The 22,615-nt window shown below is 45.2% G+C and overlaps 3 protein-coding genes across 3 annotated transcripts; all 3 read right to left on the reverse strand.

Moving 5' to 3' along the window:
- Window positions 1-675: 675 nt before the first annotated feature.
- LOC139839069 (uncharacterized) lies at window positions 676-1,293 on the reverse strand. The gene is made up of 2 exons (XM_071829116.1): window positions 1,234-1,293; window positions 676-1,179 (listed from the first exon to the last, which is right to left on the reverse strand). The coding sequence occupies exons 1-2, from the start codon at window positions 1,291-1,293 to the stop codon at window positions 676-678; spliced, it is 564 nt and encodes a 187-aa protein (XP_071685217.1).
- A 2,642-nt stretch (window positions 1,294-3,935) lies between these two features.
- LOC127293604 (5-methyltetrahydropteroyltriglutamate--homocysteine methyltransferase 1) lies at window positions 3,936-9,967 on the reverse strand. The gene is made up of 14 exons (XM_051323247.2): window positions 9,817-9,967; window positions 8,210-8,563; window positions 8,021-8,108; window positions 7,125-7,252; window positions 6,851-7,042; window positions 6,552-6,754; window positions 6,081-6,244; window positions 5,896-5,976; window positions 5,642-5,808; window positions 5,464-5,569; window positions 5,027-5,277; window positions 4,859-4,931; window positions 4,643-4,771; window positions 3,936-4,564 (listed from the first exon to the last, which is right to left on the reverse strand). The coding sequence occupies exons 2-14, from the start codon at window positions 8,557-8,559 to the stop codon at window positions 4,196-4,198; spliced, it is 2,301 nt and encodes a 766-aa protein (XP_051179207.1). The 5' UTR covers window positions 8,560-8,563; window positions 9,817-9,967; the 3' UTR covers window positions 3,936-4,195.
- A 4,060-nt stretch (window positions 9,968-14,027) lies between these two features.
- On the reverse strand, window positions 14,028-21,333 carry LOC127293606 (protein FAR1-RELATED SEQUENCE 5). The gene is made up of 3 exons (XM_051323249.2): window positions 18,342-21,333; window positions 15,129-15,264; window positions 14,028-14,969 (listed from the first exon to the last, which is right to left on the reverse strand). The coding sequence occupies exons 1-3, from the start codon at window positions 20,940-20,942 to the stop codon at window positions 14,455-14,457; spliced, it is 3,252 nt and encodes a 1,083-aa protein (XP_051179209.1). The 5' UTR covers window positions 20,943-21,333; the 3' UTR covers window positions 14,028-14,454.
- Between the last annotated feature and the right edge of the window lie 1,282 nt (window positions 21,334-22,615).

Genomic DNA, 22,615 nt, shown 5'->3' on the forward strand with positions numbered 1-22,615 from the left:
CGGCTCCTCTCCTCGCCCACAAATGTGCAGCTAGATCCGCCTTCAGCTGGGCATGGACACCTGCATCTCGAATTTCATTGTGCATATGAAGAAAAGCAGGAAATTCTTGGGGTACATGCTCTATCTCAGCTAGTGGCCCTTTATAATCAAATAGATGATCATCCTGCACAGGTGCGTCGCACTCGCTCTCAATGATCATGTTGTGGATGATCACACAGGTATTCATCACCTCCCACATCTGAGCCTCGGACCAAGTGAGAGCAGGGTACCTGACAATAGCGAAACACTGCTGAAACACCCCAAAAAGCACGCTCAACATCCTTGTGTGCTGCTTCCTGGCATGTTGCAAAATAGGCTTCAATCTTGTTTGATGGAGAGGCAATTGTCTTCACAAATGTATCATACTTCGGGTAGATACCATCAGCTAGATAGTATCCCTTGTTGTATGCGTGGTCATTTACCTCAAAGTTCACAGCAGGAGCTTGTCCCTCAGCTAGCCTGGCAAACACCGGAGAGCGCTGCAGCATGTTGATATCATTGTTTGTTCCTGCCATGCCAACAAAATGCATGCCAAATCCAAAGGTCATGGTCTGCCACCGCCTCAAGAATGACACTGCACTCACCAGTATGCCCCTTGTAGATCCCCTGCCAAGAAAAATGGCAATTCTTCCAGCCTCAATGCATACAGTCAATGCTTCCGAGCATCCCAAAAAACCCTCTTGCTGCACTGTTTTGCAGGATCCGAGCTGTATCATCTTGTCTTGGTGCTCTCAAATAGTCTTTAGCAAACACCGCTACGACAGCTCGGCAGAACCTGTAGAGAGTCTTTGTACATATCGACTCTGTCATCCGTAGGTAGTCATTTGCTGTATCTGGAGGAGCTCCGTATGCAAGACAGCGCATTGCAGCACTACACTTCTGAATTGAGGTGAAGCCCCACAAACCTGTGCAATCTTTCTTGGCCATGAAGTACTTGTCATACTCCCTGACGCCGTGGACAATCTTCAAGAACAGCTCCTTGTTCATCCTAAATCGGCGCCGAAATTTCTTTGACGAATGAGTCGCGTCGTCGTTGAAGTAGTCGGCGTCAAGCGGCATTGCGCCGGCTTCACGATGCCGGTTGATGTTCCTCCTCTCGTCTGGTTTTGAGCCGCCACACTGAGGCACGACGAAGAAAGGCTGGCGAACGCGCAGCATGTTCGTAAGAATCAGCTGCCGTTATTGCCGCCGAACATCCTGAGCGTTCTGCTCCTCCATGAACAGCTGCACCGTCATCTCATCATCACTGTCCATCGCGGTAATCGGACGAACACCTTGCGGGCGGGGTGATACTATCGCGATGGCGGCGAGCTCTGTTCCGGGCGAAATAGCGGCCGCCGGTCCAGAGGGTGGCGGCCGTGTCGATGGACGGCGGTTCCTAGATAGTCGGAGGTGTCTATTGCAAGCAGGGGCGTGGCGGCGACGGCGACGGTGGCGATCTAGACGGGTGGGAGTCGGCTCGGGTGTGTTTAGGAGGTGGGAAATCGGTATGTCTGGCTGCTAGGCGGAGCCCACGCTCGTTTTCAGACGTGCCGCGAGGTGCCGGCTTGCCCGATTCGCGCCCTTGGCGAAGGGACCGGCACGGGGTTGCCGGTGATTCTATCGGGCTCGAAAATTGGTCGGCGCCGTTTGGGGCGCACCGGTGCGAGCCCATTTTCGCTGCCGGCCCCCAAATAGCTATCGGTGCCGCTATCGGGAGCGCCGGTGGAGATGCTCTTATAGACAGATTACACAATTTTTCCCTCTTGACAAGCCATGATGAATCTGGGGAAATAAGGTGGAGCACCCAGGTGTTATGCACCATGCTATTTAAAAAAATCAGAAACTTCTATTTAAATGTTTCAAAAAAAAAAGTTTTAATAATTTACACCCATACATGTCACCTTGATACTTGTGCGGTTTTTTTTAAATTACAGCCATATGTCACCTACACACAAAAAAGAGAAACTGGTACGTTGTTATATTGTGAACAGTGTACGTTCACTGCTTATATTGTGAACCGTGTATTTTTTCTTTTTGTGTAGGTCACATACTAATATATTTTCTATTCAAACTTGGAATGCATATACTTTCATGACATATCTTTTTAGTTCTCTACACACATAATTTATGATATATTGTATTTTTAGCATGTATATGTTGTATAAAACTGTCATCATAAAATTAATTGTAATGCATTTTTCTAATGGACTATCTCCTCTTTCCAGCATTGGTAAACATTCAAGCAAACTATATTATTTTACTGTTTCTGGCTCTTCCTTCATATGTAACTTGTTTTTGCTGGAAAATGACGGATCTAAAAATAAATTTAATTGCTATATGTTTCCCTACGGTCTGTGATAATACTTAAAAATGTCGATCTGTTGTGCATGATGCCCAGATTTCTTACTGGAGTGTCCATTTATCTGCGAAAGGGCCCAAAGATCCGGGACTGGTAAAACATGGATGCCCAATTTGATTTAGGCTACATGCACTTGATCAAAGGAAATTGACTTTTATACTGAGGTAACTGAGTATACCTGTTTTTTATTTGGATGCAGATCTTACGTTATATATGAATGAATGTATATATCTGGTATATACAAGTGTACAAATTGTCTATTATTACAAGCCCTCATGACTCAACATTGAGAAAACATGAACGGAACCGAAGTGCTCACAGCATCCACTTCTCACCATTCTCATACGAGTACTCAGCTGTGTGGCCTATCAGGCCTAGACGACTGGCAGCGGCACAAATAACCTCATCGATCATGCGAAGCGCACATGTTCCTCCAGTATCAAAGAAAACAATGACATCAGAAAACAAAAAGGAGGAGGAGGAGAAAGAAGAGGAAGAGGAAGAGGCGCATATTCCTCTAGTATCAAAGAAAACAATGACATCAGAAAACAAAAAAGAAGAAGAAGAAACGTACCTGACCGCCAAGACTGCCTCTCCTGGCCGTCCTCGCCCGCACGATCGCGCCTTCTCCCCACTCAAGAGCATAAATATCCACTTTTGGTGTGGTGAACAGGATTTGTTTACCCATGATGTAGTGTTCCACAATTGCATAGTGGTGACGAAATCAGAGATGGAACTTTACCTAAAGCTGGGCCTCGTGTGGTTCCTGGTGCTATTCCTAAGCGGAAATGCCTTCGCAGGCACAAATAAAGTGTTTATTTGTGTCTGCGAAGGCGTTTCCGCTTAGGAAGAGCACCAGGAACCACACGAGGCCCAGCTTTAGGTGAAGACCCGTCCCTGATTTCAAACTCAACGTTGCTCACATTTGGCCAGATGCACGCAGTTCTTATATAACAAAAAAGGTTTACAGGTAGGTGCACAGGTTAAACTGCATGATCTTTTAAAGCATAGAAAGAGAAGGAGGAAAGGGGTGTAGAGATTAAATGTGGTTCCCCGCAAAAAAGAAAAAAAAAAAGTTACGTGCCTAGTAGGTTGAATGTTGTTACCCAGGTCACGCCTATTCCCTTTTGCGCCAACTTCTCCCTCCGGTTGAGCCAATAAAATTATGAAATGCATTGCTCTCCTCTGACACCTGTCAAGCTTCTCCCTCCAGCGGCGAGTTCTTTTTTTTTTTAGAACACATGACAAGACCATGATCTCTTGCCCTCTACTTGCTTGCTCTGACACCTGTGTGGCATCTCTTGGATGTGAAGGATCCATAACGGCAATTAGCTGCAAAAATAATGTGGATTTACAAAAGGGAAAACTCAAAAGATTGGGCCTCTTCATGTCCTTGGTTTTGTTGTTCTCATCCTAGCGCTGGTAGGAGTTGGCGCTCTGTGTGTATTACTGTGAAGCATGAGTAAAAAATCGTGTGTGCCATGTAACCTGTGCACAAGGGACACTATCTGCATATATAAGCAGATAACTTGTGAACGAAGAATTGCAGTTGGAGAAACTGAGAGATGCAAATGAATGACTGCATTTTCGATTACGATTATAATTGTAACACACATGCTCCAGACAACAGTCTGAAAAGGGGAAAAAAGGGAAAAACCCACCAAACATAGGATACAACAAGTAACACTGTATCGTAACATGGCTAATCTAACCAAACACCAGGGGTATGATAAGACCAAGATTATTCGAAACAAATGGCTCTGTTTGCACTCTGTTCCAACATATCAAGAGGAGAGGTGTGTGCTATCAGGGTGCTCATTTCGCGCTGGCGAGCTGGGTGCGGATGAGCTTGGCGGCATCAACCATGGCTTTAAGGGCAGGCATCACCTCGGCGTACTTGCGCGTCTTGAGACCGCAGTCAGGGTTCACCCAAAGGATGTTGGTGTCGAGCACGGCAAGCATCTTGTTGACGCGGTCAGCAATCTCCTCTGTGGAGGGGATCCTGGGAGAGTGGATGTCATAGACACCAGGGCCAATGCCAGCTCCGTAGGTCACGCCCTCGCGGAAGACAGAGAGGAGCTTCTCGTCAGAACGGGAGTTCTCAATGGTGATGACATCGGCATCCATGTTAATGATGGAGTGGATGATATCGTTGAAGTTGGAGTAGCACATGTGGGTGTGGATCTGCCCAGCAAAACAAGATCAATCAGGGTGATCCCAAGAAAGAATTCTGAATATCCCGTGACATTTAAAGAAGATTACCTGGGTGGTGTCTTGTACACCGCAGTTAGTGATTCTGAATGAGTGGACAGCCCAGTCCAAGTAAAAAGCATGCTCGGACTTGCGCAGAGGCAGACCCTCTCTTAGAGCAGCCTCGTCGATCTGGATCACCTGCATATGACCAAAGCGTATCATTATATATGACATGTGGACATATTGATGATATGATGACGAGACAAAGAAAGCTGATGTACAAACCTGAATACCACCAGCTTCGAGATCCTCAACCTCCTTTTTGATGGCAAGGGCAATCTGGTAGCATGTCTCAAACCTGTGACCAAGTGGCATACCCCCGTAAGAATGTTATAACACATCCACATTTAAGGCTATCAAAACTGGTTTAAGAAGTTAGGGAGTAGTATCAACCTTGGCTGGTCATTCCTGACAAAAGACCAGTTGAGGATTGTGACAGGGCCAGTCAACATTCCCTTCATTGGGCGAGGGGTCATGTCCTGGGCCATCTTGGACCAGAAGACCGTCATGGGGTTGGGGCGGCTGACATCACCATAGATAACAGGTGGCTTCACACACCGTGATCCGTAAGATTGCACCCATCCGTTGGCAGTGAATGCAAAACCAGATAATTGCTCACCAAAGTACTCAACCATGTCATTTCTCTGAAAATACATAGAAATTAAGTCACAAAAATGTGCAGACGCTTCATTTCCAGAGAACAAAATAGACTTGCTGAAACAAATATTTGTTTCACTAATCTGTATGCAAGTATAGCTTCATTTTAGCAAGTCCAAAAGAGCATCTTACAAACTAATCTACAACAAATATTATCAGTAAGCGCTTCTCACCTCAGGCTCTCCATGCACAAGCACATCAATGTCAAGCTCCTCTTGGATCTTCACAACCTTGCTAATTTCTTCCTTGATAGCACTGACATATGCTTCCTCAGAGATCCTGCAGCAACACAATTTTTGAGTAAAAGATGCTTAAAATATTACAAGAAAAAGTATCTGTAGAGGCACTCACTTCTTAGCCTTGTACTCACGGCGGACCCTCCTGAGGTCCATTGTCTGAGGGAATGAACCGATTGTGGTTGTTGGAAGGACAGGAAGGTTGAGCTTCTTCTGCTGAGCATCTAGTCTAGCAGAAACAGTGGTGGCACGGCGGTGGTCAGAGCCCTTCAAAGCAGCCGCCTGTAAGAAATGTACTTCATGTTAATTATTGGCACATGTGGACGGTTAATGTGTGCCTATATGAATGATGAAGCACAATGAACTTACAGCCTTCTGAACTTCCTCATTGTTCACTCTGGGTGAAGACTTCCTTGAGGCCTGAGCAGCAGCATTGGCTGCAAAGTAAGCCTGCATTTGATAATGTTCATTATTACATTTCAATAAAGTTAACAGATCCAACTAAAGTGGTGCAAAGCATCAAAGTATAGTGAAAAAAGAAAAGAATAGCATACCTCATCCTTTTGACCAGCCAAAGCCTTGCCAAGTGCATTCACCTCAACTACCTTTTGGGCAGCAAAAGCGAGCCATGACTTAATCTCACTGTCAAGCTTAGTCTCGTTTACAAGATCAACGGCAGTGTGCATCAATGAGCAGGAGGTGGACACCACAAGCTTGTCTGAAAGAATGTACTCATAATTGTTGGATACAGAAAGGAAATCAATGACAATGGATAACAGATACTGTCTCTGGATCACAATCCAGGACATTTTAAAATCTATGCTAGTAAACATTTCTAGGTTTAATCATCAATCAATATAATAAGTGATTTAGGGTTAAATATTCTCTATAATAAGTGCTTTGTTTTGTTCAAAGCAACATATATTCATAATAAGTGATTGTCAAAGTAAAGACTGTCAATATTGAAAACAACCTAACTTGTGAGCCATAGGTAGAAAATAATAAATGTATGGTTCAATGTTTACCCTTGCCAACAACAGCCTCAAGAGACTGAAGAGTGCTGAGAGATGCAGCAAGATCATCAGCCCAAATGTTCCGTCCATCTACAACACCAGCAAACAAATACTTTCCAGAAGGGAAACCCGCACTCTTGACAAGATCAAGTGTCTTAGTTCCACGGACAAGATCAAAACCATAGGCGGTCACACCACACAATGATGTGAGGGTCCTGTGGTTACAAAAGTATTAGTGTATTGTTGTCACAACAGAAAAACGTGAAACATATACAGTGGCAAGGAGAATTAATTAGGACTAGAGAATATACTTGTAGGACTCAGCAGGAACATCAGCGAAGTATGTCTCAACAAGTACATTCAATCCAGAGAGTGACGACTCGAGTTCAGCATAGGCCGAAGAGAATGCGGCCAATTCGTGAGCAGCAAGGTCCTTAACAAGGGTGGGCTCATCAAACTGAATCCATGAAGCACCAGCTGCCTTCAGCTCAGCAACAACCTCCCTGCAGTTATATAATAGGCGGAATTATGAACTGAAGATTCAAGCTACAACAAAATAAGTTGCTTGCTTTAGTCGATGCTTACTTGTAGATGGGAAGAATGCTTCCAAGGAGTGAAAGAAGGGAGAATGATTTCTCCACACCCTTCGCTGCCTTAGAGAGCAGCAAGTATGAGACTGGTCCAACAAGCACTGGAACAGTGTCAACGCCAAGCTGCATGGAAGTAGGAACATTTAGCAGGCAGACACCATCATTTACGCAATACAAAAAGCCTGGCAAGCTACTTCTTTTTGCACTAAATAGATTAGATCTAGAGAGGGTCCTACTGTATCACTACCATTATGCAACACAGAACAAGAGGGTAATTCTATGCTGGGTCTGTTCAACAGAAATTAATCAGCAGTTAAGCAAGCAGAACATCCCAGATAATGAAATCATAAACTTTTCATAATCCATTCCATCAAGATCTTACAATATTATTGCAAAATGTGCTTTCTGAAAACAAAGTGAAGTAAAGCACCAATTTAAGAACCTTAGCTGAAGTTTCATATTTTGTCAAGTATGCAGACAGAATGCATCATTCTCTGCACGATAGCAAAATATGTCTGTTCCAGGACTATCCCTTTTCACCGTCAAGTATAGGTGGAAAAATCAACTAGTAATTGATAGATTGCATTGTCCATATGCCAATGGACAGACAAGAGACGTGATACACTACTTCATACAAGTGCCACTAAAAGCTCTATTTTAACCAAAGAACATCAAACGGATAGAGGAAATCATGTGATTTAATTAGCAAAGCTAGACAGATTAAACTAGGAGCCTATGTGGAATTGGATTTAGATATCAAGCACATATAATAATATAGGTGAGAAGCTTTTTTTGTACTACTAAACCGTATGTGTAAGCAAACTACTATGAAAAGTTGATAATGTATTAAACAAAATTGACCAAGATAATGCTGTGGTTGAGGCAACATACCGCCTTTGCCTCCTTGTATTCAGAGACAGCCTTGTGTGAAGCATATGAGAACTTGGTTTGTGGGCCCAATTCGGGTACAATGAAGTGGCTGCAAAAAAAAAAAAGCAAGACAGTAAAGCAAAGTAGTATGGCCAATACAAAATCACTTGTGGTAACTGGTAAGCTTCAAGAGATGCAGATTGGCCTTACTAGTTGGTGTCAAACCACTTGGTCATCTCCATGGCAGGGACAGTGGCATTGCCCCTGGCCATTGAGAAGTAGGTGTCATGACCAATCTCGCCGCCAGTCCAAGAGTAGCGGTCGGGGACAGCACCAAGCATGGCAGTTGTGTCAAGCACCTGGTCATAGTATGAGAAGGTGTTGCTGGGAATGTACTTGATCCCAGCCTCTGACATCTGCTTCCAGATGCTGGCCCTGAGGTCGGCGGCAACCTTCTCCAAATCCTCAGCGCTGCTCTTCTTGTCCCAGAAAGACTCCAAGGCGAACTTGAGCTCCCTCTTGGGGCCCATGCGAGGGTATCCAACAATATGGGACGCCATCGTTCTAAACAGTCGAAAAATAAAAAAAATCAATTAATTTGCAGGAACAGTGGCGGAGTTATCGATTGACTTTTACCATGAAGAACCTTTACAAAAATATATTGACCCAAAACTCCCAATATGTTTCGCAAAACGAGTAATAAACTCTGTTTCGCAAAATTCTAACGTAATACGACAGGATGAGCTCCTCCTGTAGGATGAAGAGGCTTAAGAAATACCTTCTGCTAATCAGGGATTCTTTAAACTGGAAATGTTTAGCCGTGCCATGAAGGCAGGCTACATGCACTACGGATCTCCATTTAGGATCCAACCAACCCTTCCCCTGGTGAGGGTACAGGAGAGCCGAGACCGGTCGGATCGAAAGCACGGCCCCTCTCAGGCACGAGATCAGCATACTACAAATGACAATTCAGAGCAACGGATAGCTCGAATCAAAAATGTCTCAGGAGCAGGACAAGGACAGTCAACTAAATTGTCGTACGTAAAACATGCCACGTGAATGGAAACAGTCAAGGGCTAGAAAACTACAGGAAACAAAATGATCAGGTATATTAATCGTATATATAAAATTCAGTCATCCTTTTTAGTCTGACAGGCGCATGGCGACTGCAACCTCAGATCGTACTCGTGTACCCGATAACAACGAAAATACAAACTGTCAAAAAAAAAACAACGAAAATAAATTGCTAAACGTAACAACAGATCTGATGACAGGAACCTTAACCGCCGTGTATCGATCTCAGATCCAACGAGACATTTCCCGCGGAACCAAATGGTCGGATCTGAACAACTACAGTCAGGATTCAGGAACGGATCCAGATGGTGTCCGAGCCCAAAATTCGACCACATATTTTCGAGATCAGTTTGGGTTTAAGCAAACTAGTGGATGAGTACTAAAATCCCGAACCTCAAATCAAAACCAATGGCCAGTAATATCAGGGACGGACTGGCGACGGTGTCGGCGGCGGCAACGCGACGAGGCACACAACGGGGAACCCGCGTCAGCGGCGACGCGCGCGCGCGATCGGCGTCGGCGGTGGCGCTAACCTACAACGGCGGCAGCTCCAGCGCGCAGCAGGTGTCAGGCTGACCGCACGGGAGCGTTTACAGCCGCGCGCATTGGGGGTGACTGGAGCTCGGGCGGAGTGACAGCACGAGACACGCGAGCAGAGGAAGACGAGAGCGACGAACGGAAGGGGCGGCGGGGAGGGAAAACCGCGGCGGATCACAGAGGCAGCGGTGGGGGAGGCGGCTTACCCTTGGAGCGCGGAGCGTCCGAGCGAGCGGCGGGAGATGAGGAGGAGGAGGAGGAGGAAGACGAGAGGCGGGGGCTGAGCACGGGGAATTCGGGGGGTTTGGGGGGTTTATTTATATAAACGCAGCGGACACAGGGTGGCGGCTGGCCTCTCCCTCTCGTTCGTGTTGGCGAACGGGGTAGGTAGGTGCGGGTTTTGGGATCTGGTGAGATCTCTCGTCTGAAATCTGAATCTACCTGTTGCTGTTGGTTGTGGGTTTTTGGATCGGAGGTTTTACATTCTGCCTGTGAAACTGCACGCAATGTCGGTCGCAAACGACAAGTGTCTGACACCCCACCATGACATAATAATGGACAATATGGAATTGTTTCCAATAAATTCAGACGGATTTGTGCAATATTTTACCCAAATCTACGGCAGTTAATTCAGATCAGAGGGGTACTACGAAGCAACAAAATGTACCCTCATATTATCATGCTCTGTTTTCCGTCACTGCTATTTGTGGCATGGTGCTTTTTTTTTCTTCTTTTCTTGGTGATGCCGTCTACTTGGGTACACCACACTCACATCACATGCACACCACAAGAGCATACACGTGTGTGCAAGTTTGGAAGATACCGGAGGCGCTTAAATTTTTCGGGACATTGAACAGAGTTCCTCCTTGTGGTCGAATTTTGATTCGCTAGGGACCGAACTAACCGGCCACCGCATGTCTAGCCGCCGAGCATGATGCTCCTGTTTTGGCATCGAGTTAAAGTGGATACACCGAAAACTGTTGAGTTCATCCAAAGTTGGTAGCCTACCATCAAAACTTCGGAGAGAGTTTGTCCTTTTGTTCTATCCTTCAAATCCCTTCGAGACAATCCGCGCCTACTATGGTGCTCCCCAAACCTAACAGCGTGCAAATGGTTCTGAGAAATCGGTCTCGTCGGGATTTCTGCTGGTCAAGATCTAAGGAATATCATCGCCCTCGGGAACTCCGGTGGGCAAGGTGCTATGCGAGGCGGTATGATAGAATCCTTGTAATTGAGTCGCATGTGTGGAAGAGTTGCCATCACAGACTGGGCTCGAAACATACCCGGTATCTATAGCTCAATTGTTTTGTATATATCGGCGAGAGTTGGTGCGATGGAAAGACGTCACAGTGATCATGATTCATGTTTTTGAAGATTCTGGCTGCAATTTTATATGTGTACGTCAGAGTTCATGACCGACCATTAACCTAACTCCTAACGTCACCTTGATCAATTCATGATGTATTATCCTGTACCTTGCGACTTATGTGTGTAAACGTCCAAGACGCTGCTTGGATTTATTTTCTACAACTTTGTAATCCCCCTTCATGATTGTCAATGAAAATCTGTAGGATTCAAAAAGGGCTACTTCCGATGCATAGCACCGTACGCGAGGAAAATATATTGCTATATGGATGGGCATAGTTTCTTTTTTGCTAGCATTTCCTCAAGAAAATGTACATCCAATTTATTTTTTTGTGAATCAATGCACATCAAATTCGAAGTGTTGTAAATCACAAGCAGAAGCTAGGTTCATTACATGAGGTGAAACGGGGATATAATATACATATTATTGTATATGCATCTAGCAATTACAATGGATCGTGGGTACATGGGATGCTGCTAGCTGGAATATACCTAACATTCGGTTCCATGTCACGTATACGACCTTTCTCATAGGAAATTCTAAGTTAGCATCATCATCATGGTGCCCACTACTTTGTCATGTCCGCATTTCTACAGAGAAATGGAGCTAGCTTTTGGTTCGCTAACTATGCCTGCAATGATCATAGGGAACGTGAGCAGCCGACTGCCCGAGTGAGAAATTAAACAAGACGCAAAATGGTGCGAAGATGTGCTGAAAGGTACCGGGGGGTTGGTGTGATGGCCATGTAGTGATGTAGTGCTGCTGTGTTGCAAGCTGACCTCCTTTTTAAAATGAGCATAGTTGATAAGTTGATATGTCCGTCAGTTCACATGTTGTATGAAAAATATGTGTACTGTCGTACGTCATGGCCTCAAGTGAAATCTATCATATGCCAAGTGAGTTAACATATACCCAATGAAAATCTAGCATTGCCTTGTGTTGAATAACTTATAAGTATCTTTTCAAACAGTGCAACTCAAGTACTCAAAGTTTATGAGTAAGCGAACAAGTCCAAACTATTAAATACCTAGTTTATTCAAAATAATTTATTTAGGAGTGTGGCACCTGATCGAGTACTCCATGGCATTTAGATCGCCGCATACCAAAAGCTTAAGAAGTGCATGTTATCCGGATACAACTCGCACAGAAACATACCCACAAGCTATGGAATGTGGACAAGTTGAATATAGACATGCTATTTTTTTCTCGGTCCAAAATGAGGCTTTGGGATAAATTCACCAGTTTTGAGGTGTATTGAGTGGTATGAGATCCCATCTAAGTCCAAGTTCTCCTAGGGTTCGTTTGGATGGCAACCAATACTGATCCTACCAATAAATTGGCTAGCCTGTGAAATTTGGTAACTGTTTGGATTGAGGCCAAAGAATTGGCTCGCCAACGAACCTGTGCGGTACGCCCATTGAAATCTGGCCAAAACGCGGGCGAGTCTAGGGCGAGCAAAACCTGCGCCAAAAAATTGGCGTCGTGGCATACCAATCTCTGCAGGTGGGTCCCATGTATTTTCTACTTTTCTATTAGTGGGCAGCAATTAATCCGTGGACCTAGACGAGGATTAGGAAGTGCATGCACAAGACTATTCCGTGTGTGTGTCCTGACTCCCGACTCCCGAGTCGCAAGTTGCAGCGTATAGCATTTTTTCGTTAGTTTCTCTGTGTCTTAGTATTTTCTAGAAAGCATTCTATCAAGTTCAGATACTAAAAGTTGTGTCAAATATTAGACTATTGCATTTTAGATTGTTGCAAACCAAACACAGGTTTAATTTTGCCAGAATTTTGGTCAGTACAGTGGCTACAATCCAAACAAAACAACCTTACCAAAATTTTGGTCATGCCAAAAATTTGGTGGGGCTAGTTGGGGCTAAAACCAAACATACCCCTAGTACTCTCTAAAACGCTCCAATTCACTTGGTGTGGGGATTAACCGAACAAGGCCTAATGCTTCTCCAATGGGATCCTGATTGGACGCTAATGACATGGAGAATGCAATAGATCGGTGTGCGCCCCCAACATCCCAAGTCCCAACCATCTCAAGTGGAAGCTCCTCTCCTGCCTCACCAACCATGACAGCTCCCTTCAGCTACTTTTCCTCCAGTTTGTTTGGCTTCCATCGCACTCATTGAAGAAGAAGAAAAAACACTGCATGCAGGAAAGAGTTTCCTCGATCATCTGATCTCACGTTCCTCTGGGAGAGGTTTTTTAAACTTTATATATATTGGTGCTTGACAATTATGATGTGCCCCCAACTTGGAGGAGAAAAGGTAGCAGCCATGGTAGTGGTAGGTGCTCCTACCTCCGGGGGTTGGTGGACGACGCATGACATAGCCAGGTACGCGTGTCCAGCCTCTTGTACTACGTCCCTGTGGTGTGGTTGCAATCACGTTCACGGTCAAGCCCGTGCTTGGAAAGGTCGCCAGACTTACAGTTTACCGGGACTACTAGCATTCCTTCTGATTGGGACGCATGAATTTCCATAGCCGCCTATGACATGCAACATTTCATTTTGTTCGGCAGAAATGAAATAAAATGAATTCGAATTGATTATATCATTTTATTTGGTAAATACACAAAATGACAGGGTACCAATAGGAATTAAGGTTAGTCATGAGATGGAATCTATGGAATTCTCAACTGAATTTCAATACCAATTCCAAACAAGTCGATTCACGAAATCACAATTAATTATTCGATTCCATCCCCAAATGATGGGAGCCAAACAACTCCTACTGACGATGTAGTAGCATATCATTTCGCTCTTTCATGGACAAAAGTTACAAGGCTTGCCAAACTAGCCATGTTTGTGGCCATGTATCAACTCGTGGATCTGAATGATGGCACCAGCAAAAGCATCAGCAATACAACAACTTTCTGTTCCGGAAACGAACAGTTCCTGTTCCAACAGTCACCGTTGCAGAAAAATATACAGATGATGCTGCCAACCTCACCAGCTGGAAGGAGGTGTTGTTGGTGAAAGTATCTCGGGAATCTCTTCCCCACGAACCAATCACCCGTGCGATGCAAGTCAAATAATAGGTGGTGAGCTCAAGTCTAACAGGTCCCTTTCCAAGACGAGGAAAAATAGGAATACAAAACTCCAGAGCACCCGAAGCAGTTCCACCAGCAAAATACTACTCATGCTGTACATACATATAGAGCTACACATGTTGGAGCCGAGCAGCCGACAATTTGACCAAACCCCAGCAAGAAGCCAGTGAAATTTAAGCTTGAGGAAGCTTCATGTTATGATTAGGGTAAGCAAAAAAGGATTCCTAGATTAATAAAAGATGAAAAAGGCTCCTAGGATCATGGGGGGCAATGGTTGGGACCTTAATACAGGCTATGAACACGTATACAGCTATGCTCTATGAGACGCCAGTGGTGAGGATGTTGTTAAAAGATCAGGGACTCGGAAGCATTAGGAGAAGTTAGTATAGAGACAGCTCACCAACTGCTGATCTGAAAGATTATTCTTGTTCCGCCTCATCGCCAGATAGCCCCTCATCGTCACTGTCTTCATCGTCATCATACTCATCATCATCACTGCCATCTGAGGAACCAAAAATTGCTTCCTTGGCTGCCCGGGAATCACCAAAGCCAGCTTGTCCAGGATGCATGTTGCTAGTGGAAGCATACACCGAACTGGGCACAGTGACTGGTGGTACTGGGAACAGCGGTTTGGGGGCTAACGGTTTCAGGTGATTTGGAAGGCTTTCCCCAGGCCTTATGTGGATAGCATCTTTCGACTGTGCCGCTTTTATGATCGAAGCTGCATCAGATGGAGATGCGATGCGTGCGCCCGCTGCAATGGCTGCAGCCCTTATAGAAGAGCCCTCAGAAGCTACCCGGGAATCGGTATTGTCTGCAGGTGTTTTTGTCTCTGAGTGTGTAGCAGGCACTTGTGCAGAAGATTGACATTGGCGAAGACCAGATGATGCATTTCCATTACTCGTTACACCACCGGAGTTTGAATTCATCCCAGCTGCATCGGTAGTACGGTCAAGATGACTATGTTATTTAATAAAAGTGACTGGCAAGGATCACTCATAAAAAACTTGAAGAAACTATAACATATATATACAGCTGCATGTTTGGAACTAGTTATACTTCCATAGGAAAGTAAAATCATGGCAATACATACCTGCAGACATCTTGGAGTTGTCTACGGAAGGCAGGCAGAATCCAACTGGAACTGTCACAAGCTGTGGTGAGGCAGTAGAATTTACCATATTTGTGCTGCTTCCCTTGTTTCCATTAGCCTGGGACAATTCATGGCTCTGCATATTTCATAAGGATTTATTGTGGTCAGAGCTCCGAAGCTAGTGTAGAAGAGTCTTCAGAAAATTGAAATGAAAAGCATTCCGTAATTTAGGAAGCAAATCCAAGCTAACCATGACTAGTATAAAAAAAAGCTACCAGAAAAAATTATTATGGAAAGCACCCCATAAATTAGGAAACAAGTACAAGATAACCATGGCCACTGTAAAAAAAAAGCTACTACAGTAGAGAAACTAATCAGCATGCCACTAATAAGAGTCTTGACGTTGTCTCTCTGACTAGTTGTAACTGGCAGCCATACTGCAGCATCCGGTTCTAATAGAAAGGCGACAAACTTTCCTTTATAGATGACCATGTAAAATATATCAGTTGTTGCAATTTTGGAGAACGTAGACTCATACAACTGTTAAGTCTTGACATATCGCAAAAAAAAATAGCAGTTTAGATATCACAAAAATACAAGACTACAGTTTAACATCCATTTAAGACATATGGCTCAATTTGATGACACCACAAGCAAATAACAGAATAACAGATGCAGACTTAAGAAAACCAAATGAAGTTCCTTTAAAAAAAAGATATTTAAAGAGGTGGCATAACCATTTCTGACACGGACCCCATTCGGAACTATTATGCTTGGTGTATATTTTCTCAGTTACAGCCGTTGGACTAAAAGCATAAGACCCACCTTACTACTTAGGGGGAGTTACTATTTCAATATGTCATAGCATGAAAGTGCCCACATGCATTTGACTGACATTCTAAAAGTTCTTATGCACACCTAACTCAATTAACTTGTGGCGAAGAAAAATGGCACTACAACTTAGCCAAGTCATCCTTGCCAAAACTACATGTGTAATGTCATGTGTCTATCAAGTACAGCAAAATAAGGTTGTCATGTATAGTGGCCATCAACAAGACAAATGCCTAAATTGGTCAACATAGAACCCTGGGAGGGAGGGAGGGATGGCAAGCCTCTCTTCTAAATGTCAGGTAATATTTTGGTTACTTGACCCGATACCAATATATCATTGATTGTGATTTTTCACACATATAGGCCGTTATAGCCAAATATGTCAGCTGATATTTCACCTGTACAGCTCCATATGTAGATGACATGAAATTAATCATAAATGCCTAATTGTTAATTTAATTGATGCATCAGAGATACAGGAATGAAAGCAAATTTCCATAATGATGCATACACTGTACACGGCGCACTTCCATCTGTTACAAAATTGCAACAGAAGATACACCATGTGTCCAATTATTTATTGTATGTTGTCATGTACTTAAAATGTGTATTAGAATTGTAGTAGAAAGGCGTGGCATGCACATCAATAACTAAAAAGTGAACACAAGGGTGAGTAAACAACTAAAGGTGAACCAGTCTTTTCCCAGTACTATTACATATATATATCCCATATCCGATGTAGCCCCAAGCTGACATGAACCCAATTCTGCCATTTAGAAATTGTGATTTGACATGGTAAAACTTGCATACTAAATACATACCAAGTGATCTAAATACACCATCCCATATAGTTTCACACAGAATTTAGCATCTGGATCAAAAATAAAATTATAAGGTGAGAACACTAAATTACTCAAGTCAAATTCAACATCATAAGGTCTCTATCAGTACAAGGTTACTCAGGCAAGAAGCTACTAATACTGAAGCCTACTCGTCCTACAAGCAGTTACACTTCAGCTGAAGCTTCATCAGATGACCTCACTTCAAGCAACAAAAGCAGCAATTGTTTTCGTATACAAAATTAATCTATTACAAACATGTGAGCAACACTATTTTCTAGCTAACCATAATAACTTAAAATTTCTTTAGCTACTTGCTGGAGCACTGAACAACAGAAGGGCATTAGTTAGGTGTTTCTGCCTCTCTGGAGAGCACTAATTAGTGATGAAGTAATCTTCTTTGATTATACATGTGAAGTTACAAATTAGCATTGAAAATTTGGTACAACTAATGCTAGCCAACTGAGGAAACGATGTAGTAAAATTTATAGTTACGAATTATATGTTATGGACAAATACTAGATAAATGATCAAACCGACCAAATTAGTACTCCACAAGGGAAATGCTGATTTTGGGATTCATGTTTAATGCTCAGGCTAGATAAAGCCCCATCTGCATACTCTATACAAATATATAATATTATGAAATTATTCCCAGAAATGTTAATATCCATTCAAACAGCTAATTTGGATGAGGATAGAAAATAATATACATAGTATTTTCTTGGAAGTGAAAGAAAAAAAAAAGAAAGAGAACAGCAACACTGAGTCAACTAGTGGTCAGATGAGATAAACAAAGCAACAGTATTAGAGTGTTCATTCGGAACTAGAAAAGGCAGAATGGAGATGAACCTAGTTATAGATTTTAATATCAGTCACCATGAAATTACAAACAATATTTTACAGGTGAAGATGAACCTAGTTACCTAGATCAGCACTTTGCTGGTCTTTACAAATAATTTAAGTTGATTGATCATTGTGCAATAAGGAAAGAAGAAAGTATTGGCATTCTTAATAATACAAGTAGGAAAGAAGGCCCACAAGCAAATACATAGAGGACAAAAAGAACTATTGCTATATATGAACTTCATATACGATGTTCAGCAGTGGAAAAGATTTGTGAGTTTGGTACATAAATTATATTACTCCTTACATATCTTCTAACTGATTTGTAAAAGCATGCACACATATGCACAACTAAGTGTGTTCATCTGAAGTTTTGTGAGTTTGGTACATAAATTATATTACTCCTTACATATCTTCTAACTGATTTGTAAAAGCATGCACACATATGCACAACTAAGTGTGTTCGTCTGCTAAAGACCTACCCTCTCAGTCCAAATGATCAACAAACAAAGTGAGCACTACCTCAGACAGTGACACTCATAATAAACAAGGGACAATGCATGAAGATCTGTTGTAACAAAAATGTAGAATGTCTTATACAAGAATAAGAAGCTCTCCGTAACAATCATGTAAGAAAGAACAAAGGAGTATATATTATACGGAATTTAAACTTCTGGTAGTTGGTATAGTAAATGACCTCATTAATGTGTGAAGCAGCCCCTGAAGATTCTGCTTCTCCTCTTTGCACGATATTTTCTGAAGAAGGTGCTAATGTTAATGCATCTTTATTTGACAATCCATGAAACTTGTCAGCAGCTACCAAAGCAGACGTTGTTTTGCCATCAGTTGAGTTATTTGAACCTGATGTTTGTCCGTATTGTGTACACAAAGAAATAGGGGTGGCAGCAACTATCTGATTAGGCCCTTGTGAAGCACTTGATGTACTGAGAGCAACAGAGAGAAAATTAGCAGGTTGTTGCATATACATAAGTTGATTTGGTGAAGAATTCTCTCTTGAGTTGTTTGAATTCCTTCTTCTCTTCCTTTGCTGACCATAGCTATCCTGGAATTTTCCAGAACTTTCTGGCGGTTGTGATGCAAGTGGCATCACTGCCAATGGTGCTACTTGTCCAATACCTCTCTTGGCCAGATTGACCTTGTTAGCAGCCTCTTGAAGAGCGTGCATTGCTACAATATATACATCTACAGATGATGCTCCTTCTTCAGCATACCTAAGTGCTTCACGACACAAATTATTGTACCGCCATGTCTGAGATTGCTCGCCATCTTCAATAGTACTTCTTTGCTCCTCCTTGGGCTCTTTAACTCGGCTAACTTCATCCGATTTCTTGTTCGAGCTTCTATCTTCATCCAATTTCTTGTTCGAGCTTCTATCTTCATCCAGTTTCTTGTTCGAGCTTCTATCTATGGCATGTTTGGTCCATCTTCTCAAAATGTACTGAGAAGGAAGTGCGGATACACCTTGTGCAGCAAAGACAGTAAGAATATGCCTACAGACAATACCGAAATATTCGAACATCTGGCAGTTACATTTTGCGAAACTCTCAGAAGAATTGAACTGGACCATACGAGGCTTCTCACTTCCTTGAGATGCAGTCACCTTATACATGCAAGACTTACCATCCTCCTCTACCATTTCCAAAGTAGAAGCAGAGGCATCAACCAATTCCTGTTGGAACTTCAAAAACATTGTCCTTGTGTACAAGTCTGCTCCTTGCTTCTCAATAGGAGATGATGTCTTGATATCTGGAAGGGAATACTTTGTTTCAAACTCCTCCTTCATCTCCTTCTCATAGCAGCTGTCCAGTGCCTTTTCGTACTGCTGGATGAATGACTGCGAGTTAGTTTGGGCAACGATGTAAGGTTGAAAAAACGAGCTCCTGCTTGTACACTCGAGCTTCGATGGCTCGTCTCCGAAGAATGTATCCCTCAAGTATACCGGGACCCACTGCTGGCGGAAACTGTACACTGAATCAAACCACTCAACGCTTCCAGAATCAACTTTCGAAATCAATGCCTCCCAATTCGCTTCAAACTCTTCGACTGACCCAGACATGTTGATGCAATTGACAAGCTCGTCATCGAAAGACGGGACTAAATGCGACAGCCTATACTGGGCCTCATTCAAGATGTGCCGCCTGCAGATGCGGTGCCTAGTCTGATGAAGAACCTTGCGGACAGCCGATCGTATGGCGCCATCGTACTCGGTGGTGAGAGAGGCAGGGTGCTGACCAGACATCGCCAAGAGGAGCGTCTCGAACAGCCAAACAAAAGATGCCTCGGAGCTGTCCCTGATGACCGCGCAGCCGAAGAGGATCGGCTGGCAATGGTGGTTGACTCCGGTGAAAGTGACGAGGGGGAGCTCGTACTTGCTCCTTTTGCAGAAGTCGTCCAGGAAAACGGCGTCCCCGAAGTCCCTGTACGCCGTCCTTGCCCTGGCGTCGGACCAGAAGACGTTCCCCACGGGGTGGCCGTCGACGAACTGCATGGCGTAGAAGAAGGCCGGGTCCTCCGCCTGCATGCGCTTGACGTAGTCGAGAACTACCCGCGCGGCATCCCCAATGCCATCCCGGATGTACTGCTGCTGGGGAGGTGATGGAGCAATGGTGTTGTGAGGGGTGAGAGGCGGAGGTGGGGGCTCGATGGCGAGGAGTGGGCCGCCGTTTCGGCGGTAGGCGGCGCGCTGCTTGCCGCACTCTGAGAGCGGCTTGTGCGGGCGCAGGCAGTGCGACTGGTCCTGCGGGACCAGGGGGTGGTTGTGCGCGGTCTCCAGCTTGGTTATGAGCCACTTGCCGTTGTCCTGCTTCTTGACCCGGATCATGGCCTTGCAGCCGACCCTGGTGACGGCCCGGGTGCGGCGGCCCCGGGCGGTGTCTTCGGTGCCGGGGGCGGCGCTGGGGCTGGCGGTGAGGAGGAGGGCGTCGTTCTTGCCGCGGTAGGTGCGGAATCCCTCCTTGGCGCAGACGAACTGGCGCGACATGATTGCGCCGTCGCGGCGGGAGCGGTGCATGACGCTGATCCGGGTGCTGAAGCCGACGCGGTGCGCGTAGCGGTTGTAGAAGGTCCAGGCGTCCTCCTCGTCGTCGAACTCCATGCCCTCGAACGGGTCGACGCCGTCGTGGACGCTGGGGCGGGCGTTGGTGGGGTACGGCGCCGCCCCGGCCGAGCCGGAGACGGCGGCGTCCAGCTCCATCTCCGTGCCGTAGCCGCCCAGGCTGTCGTTGTCCGCGTCGCCCATTTCGCTGTCGGGCGTGCCCTGGTCGCTCCCTCGCTCCATGGCGCCGACGGGAACGCGCGCGAGCCCGCGCCGCCTCCCGCGCGGCAGAGAGATCAGGTCTCAGGCCAGGGGCGTCGCTGTCTGGGGCCGGGGCACGGGTAGCCGCCCGGCGGCGAGTCCCGGGAGCAGGTCCTGAGCTGCTCCGGCGGGGAGGGGGGAGCGGAGGCGATCGAGCTGCATACGGCGCGCCAGGGCGGCGGAGGAGAGGCGAGATACCGGGTGATGGGAGGGAGGGGGAGGGGCTGGCGAGGGGAGGCGGCGGCGGCGGCGGCGGCGGTGGTCCGGCGAGGTGCAAGTGGGAGGGAGGATGTGTGGGGCAAAAGGGGAAGAGGGAGTGACCGGGTTGGGCGGTGTGGGGTTTGACCGGGCCGGACGCACCGGATCAGCGAGGGGGTCCGCCTCCGCCTGGCTAGGGTTTGTTCCCGTCCTCAATCCTGGGGTGGGGCTTTTCCTCCCGTGGCCCACCGCGATTCACTGTACTTTGACGTGCAACTGCAGCGCAAGCGCAACTGGAACGGAATGGAACCAATCATCTCATGGTCAAGGCCGGCCCCAAAATAGCGTGGTTCTTTCCCTTTGTTGAAACAAAAATAGTGAGATTCGCTTTTCCCTTCTTTTGATTTTCTTTCCCATTTTATTAGTACAAAGCACAATGTTTTCACTTTTGGGGGACATAAAATTCCCTTTCCCTAGCTCTCGGTCACCCGAGAATTTCCTTAGCGCTTAACGACAACAATGTGGTTGCCTGCAGAGGAGACGACGATGGAGGCAGTGGAGGAGAGCGATAAAATTTAGGTAGAGGGTGGGAGTGTGTTGGCACTAGAGAAAATGTCGGGTGGAGCTGAACTTAGATAGAAGGCTAAGGCGGTGGTGGACCGGCAAAGGCAGAGCTTGGGCGGGGGAGGGGCGAGACCAGCCTCTGGTGGGGAGGGTGGCGATGGCTGCAGGAGGAACTATCTTGTGGGACATAGGCACCGTCGACCAATAGCTAGCTGAAGTCTCTATCAATCGAGCCTTAAACGGGTACTATAAATTTTTGATACACAGTAATCGAAGATCCCATGGTGATGGGTACTTAGCTTAAGAGAACCTCCCCCCACTCTTCCCACCCACACACAGACAAGACCAACTTCTGTTGAGAGCACCTTATTTCATTCTTATGGTTTTTACACCAACAATATTGAATTAAGGTAAGAAACATATGCAATTTTAATAGAAAATCTTTACTATTAAATTGGAGTTGGTCGTTTGACACTCAACGCGTTTGATGGTCGTCATTCGGAGCATCCTATCCGTCCAATGTAATCTCAACAACTAACACCATCCGATTCATTTGTATATGGCATATACATACCTCGTCCCACCTAGGCCCGCTCGACAAAACAAAACCGGAATTGAATTGGAACGTGATCCCCGCAGCTGTGTTGCAGATGCAGGTCAAATACTTCCATATATGCTCCTACCGTCCTGTGCCTTCCTCTAATTTCCTCTAGCTAATCATGGTACTAAAGGGAAACCAATCAATACAAATTATTATGAGATATTTTCGGATATTTCCTTGATGTGCATGTCCTTCCTTAGAAACAATGCTGCTGCTCAATCATCCTCGTGGTCGCCCTGTCCGCGCCGCCTGGACACTAACCACTCCCCCAACATGCCGCCTTCCTCTCGAG

This window comes from Lolium perenne, chromosome 4 (genome assembly GCF_019359855.2).
Source record: "Lolium perenne isolate Kyuss_39 chromosome 4, Kyuss_2.0, whole genome shotgun sequence".
Classification (NCBI taxonomy): Eukaryota; Viridiplantae; Streptophyta; class Magnoliopsida; order Poales; family Poaceae; genus Lolium; species Lolium perenne.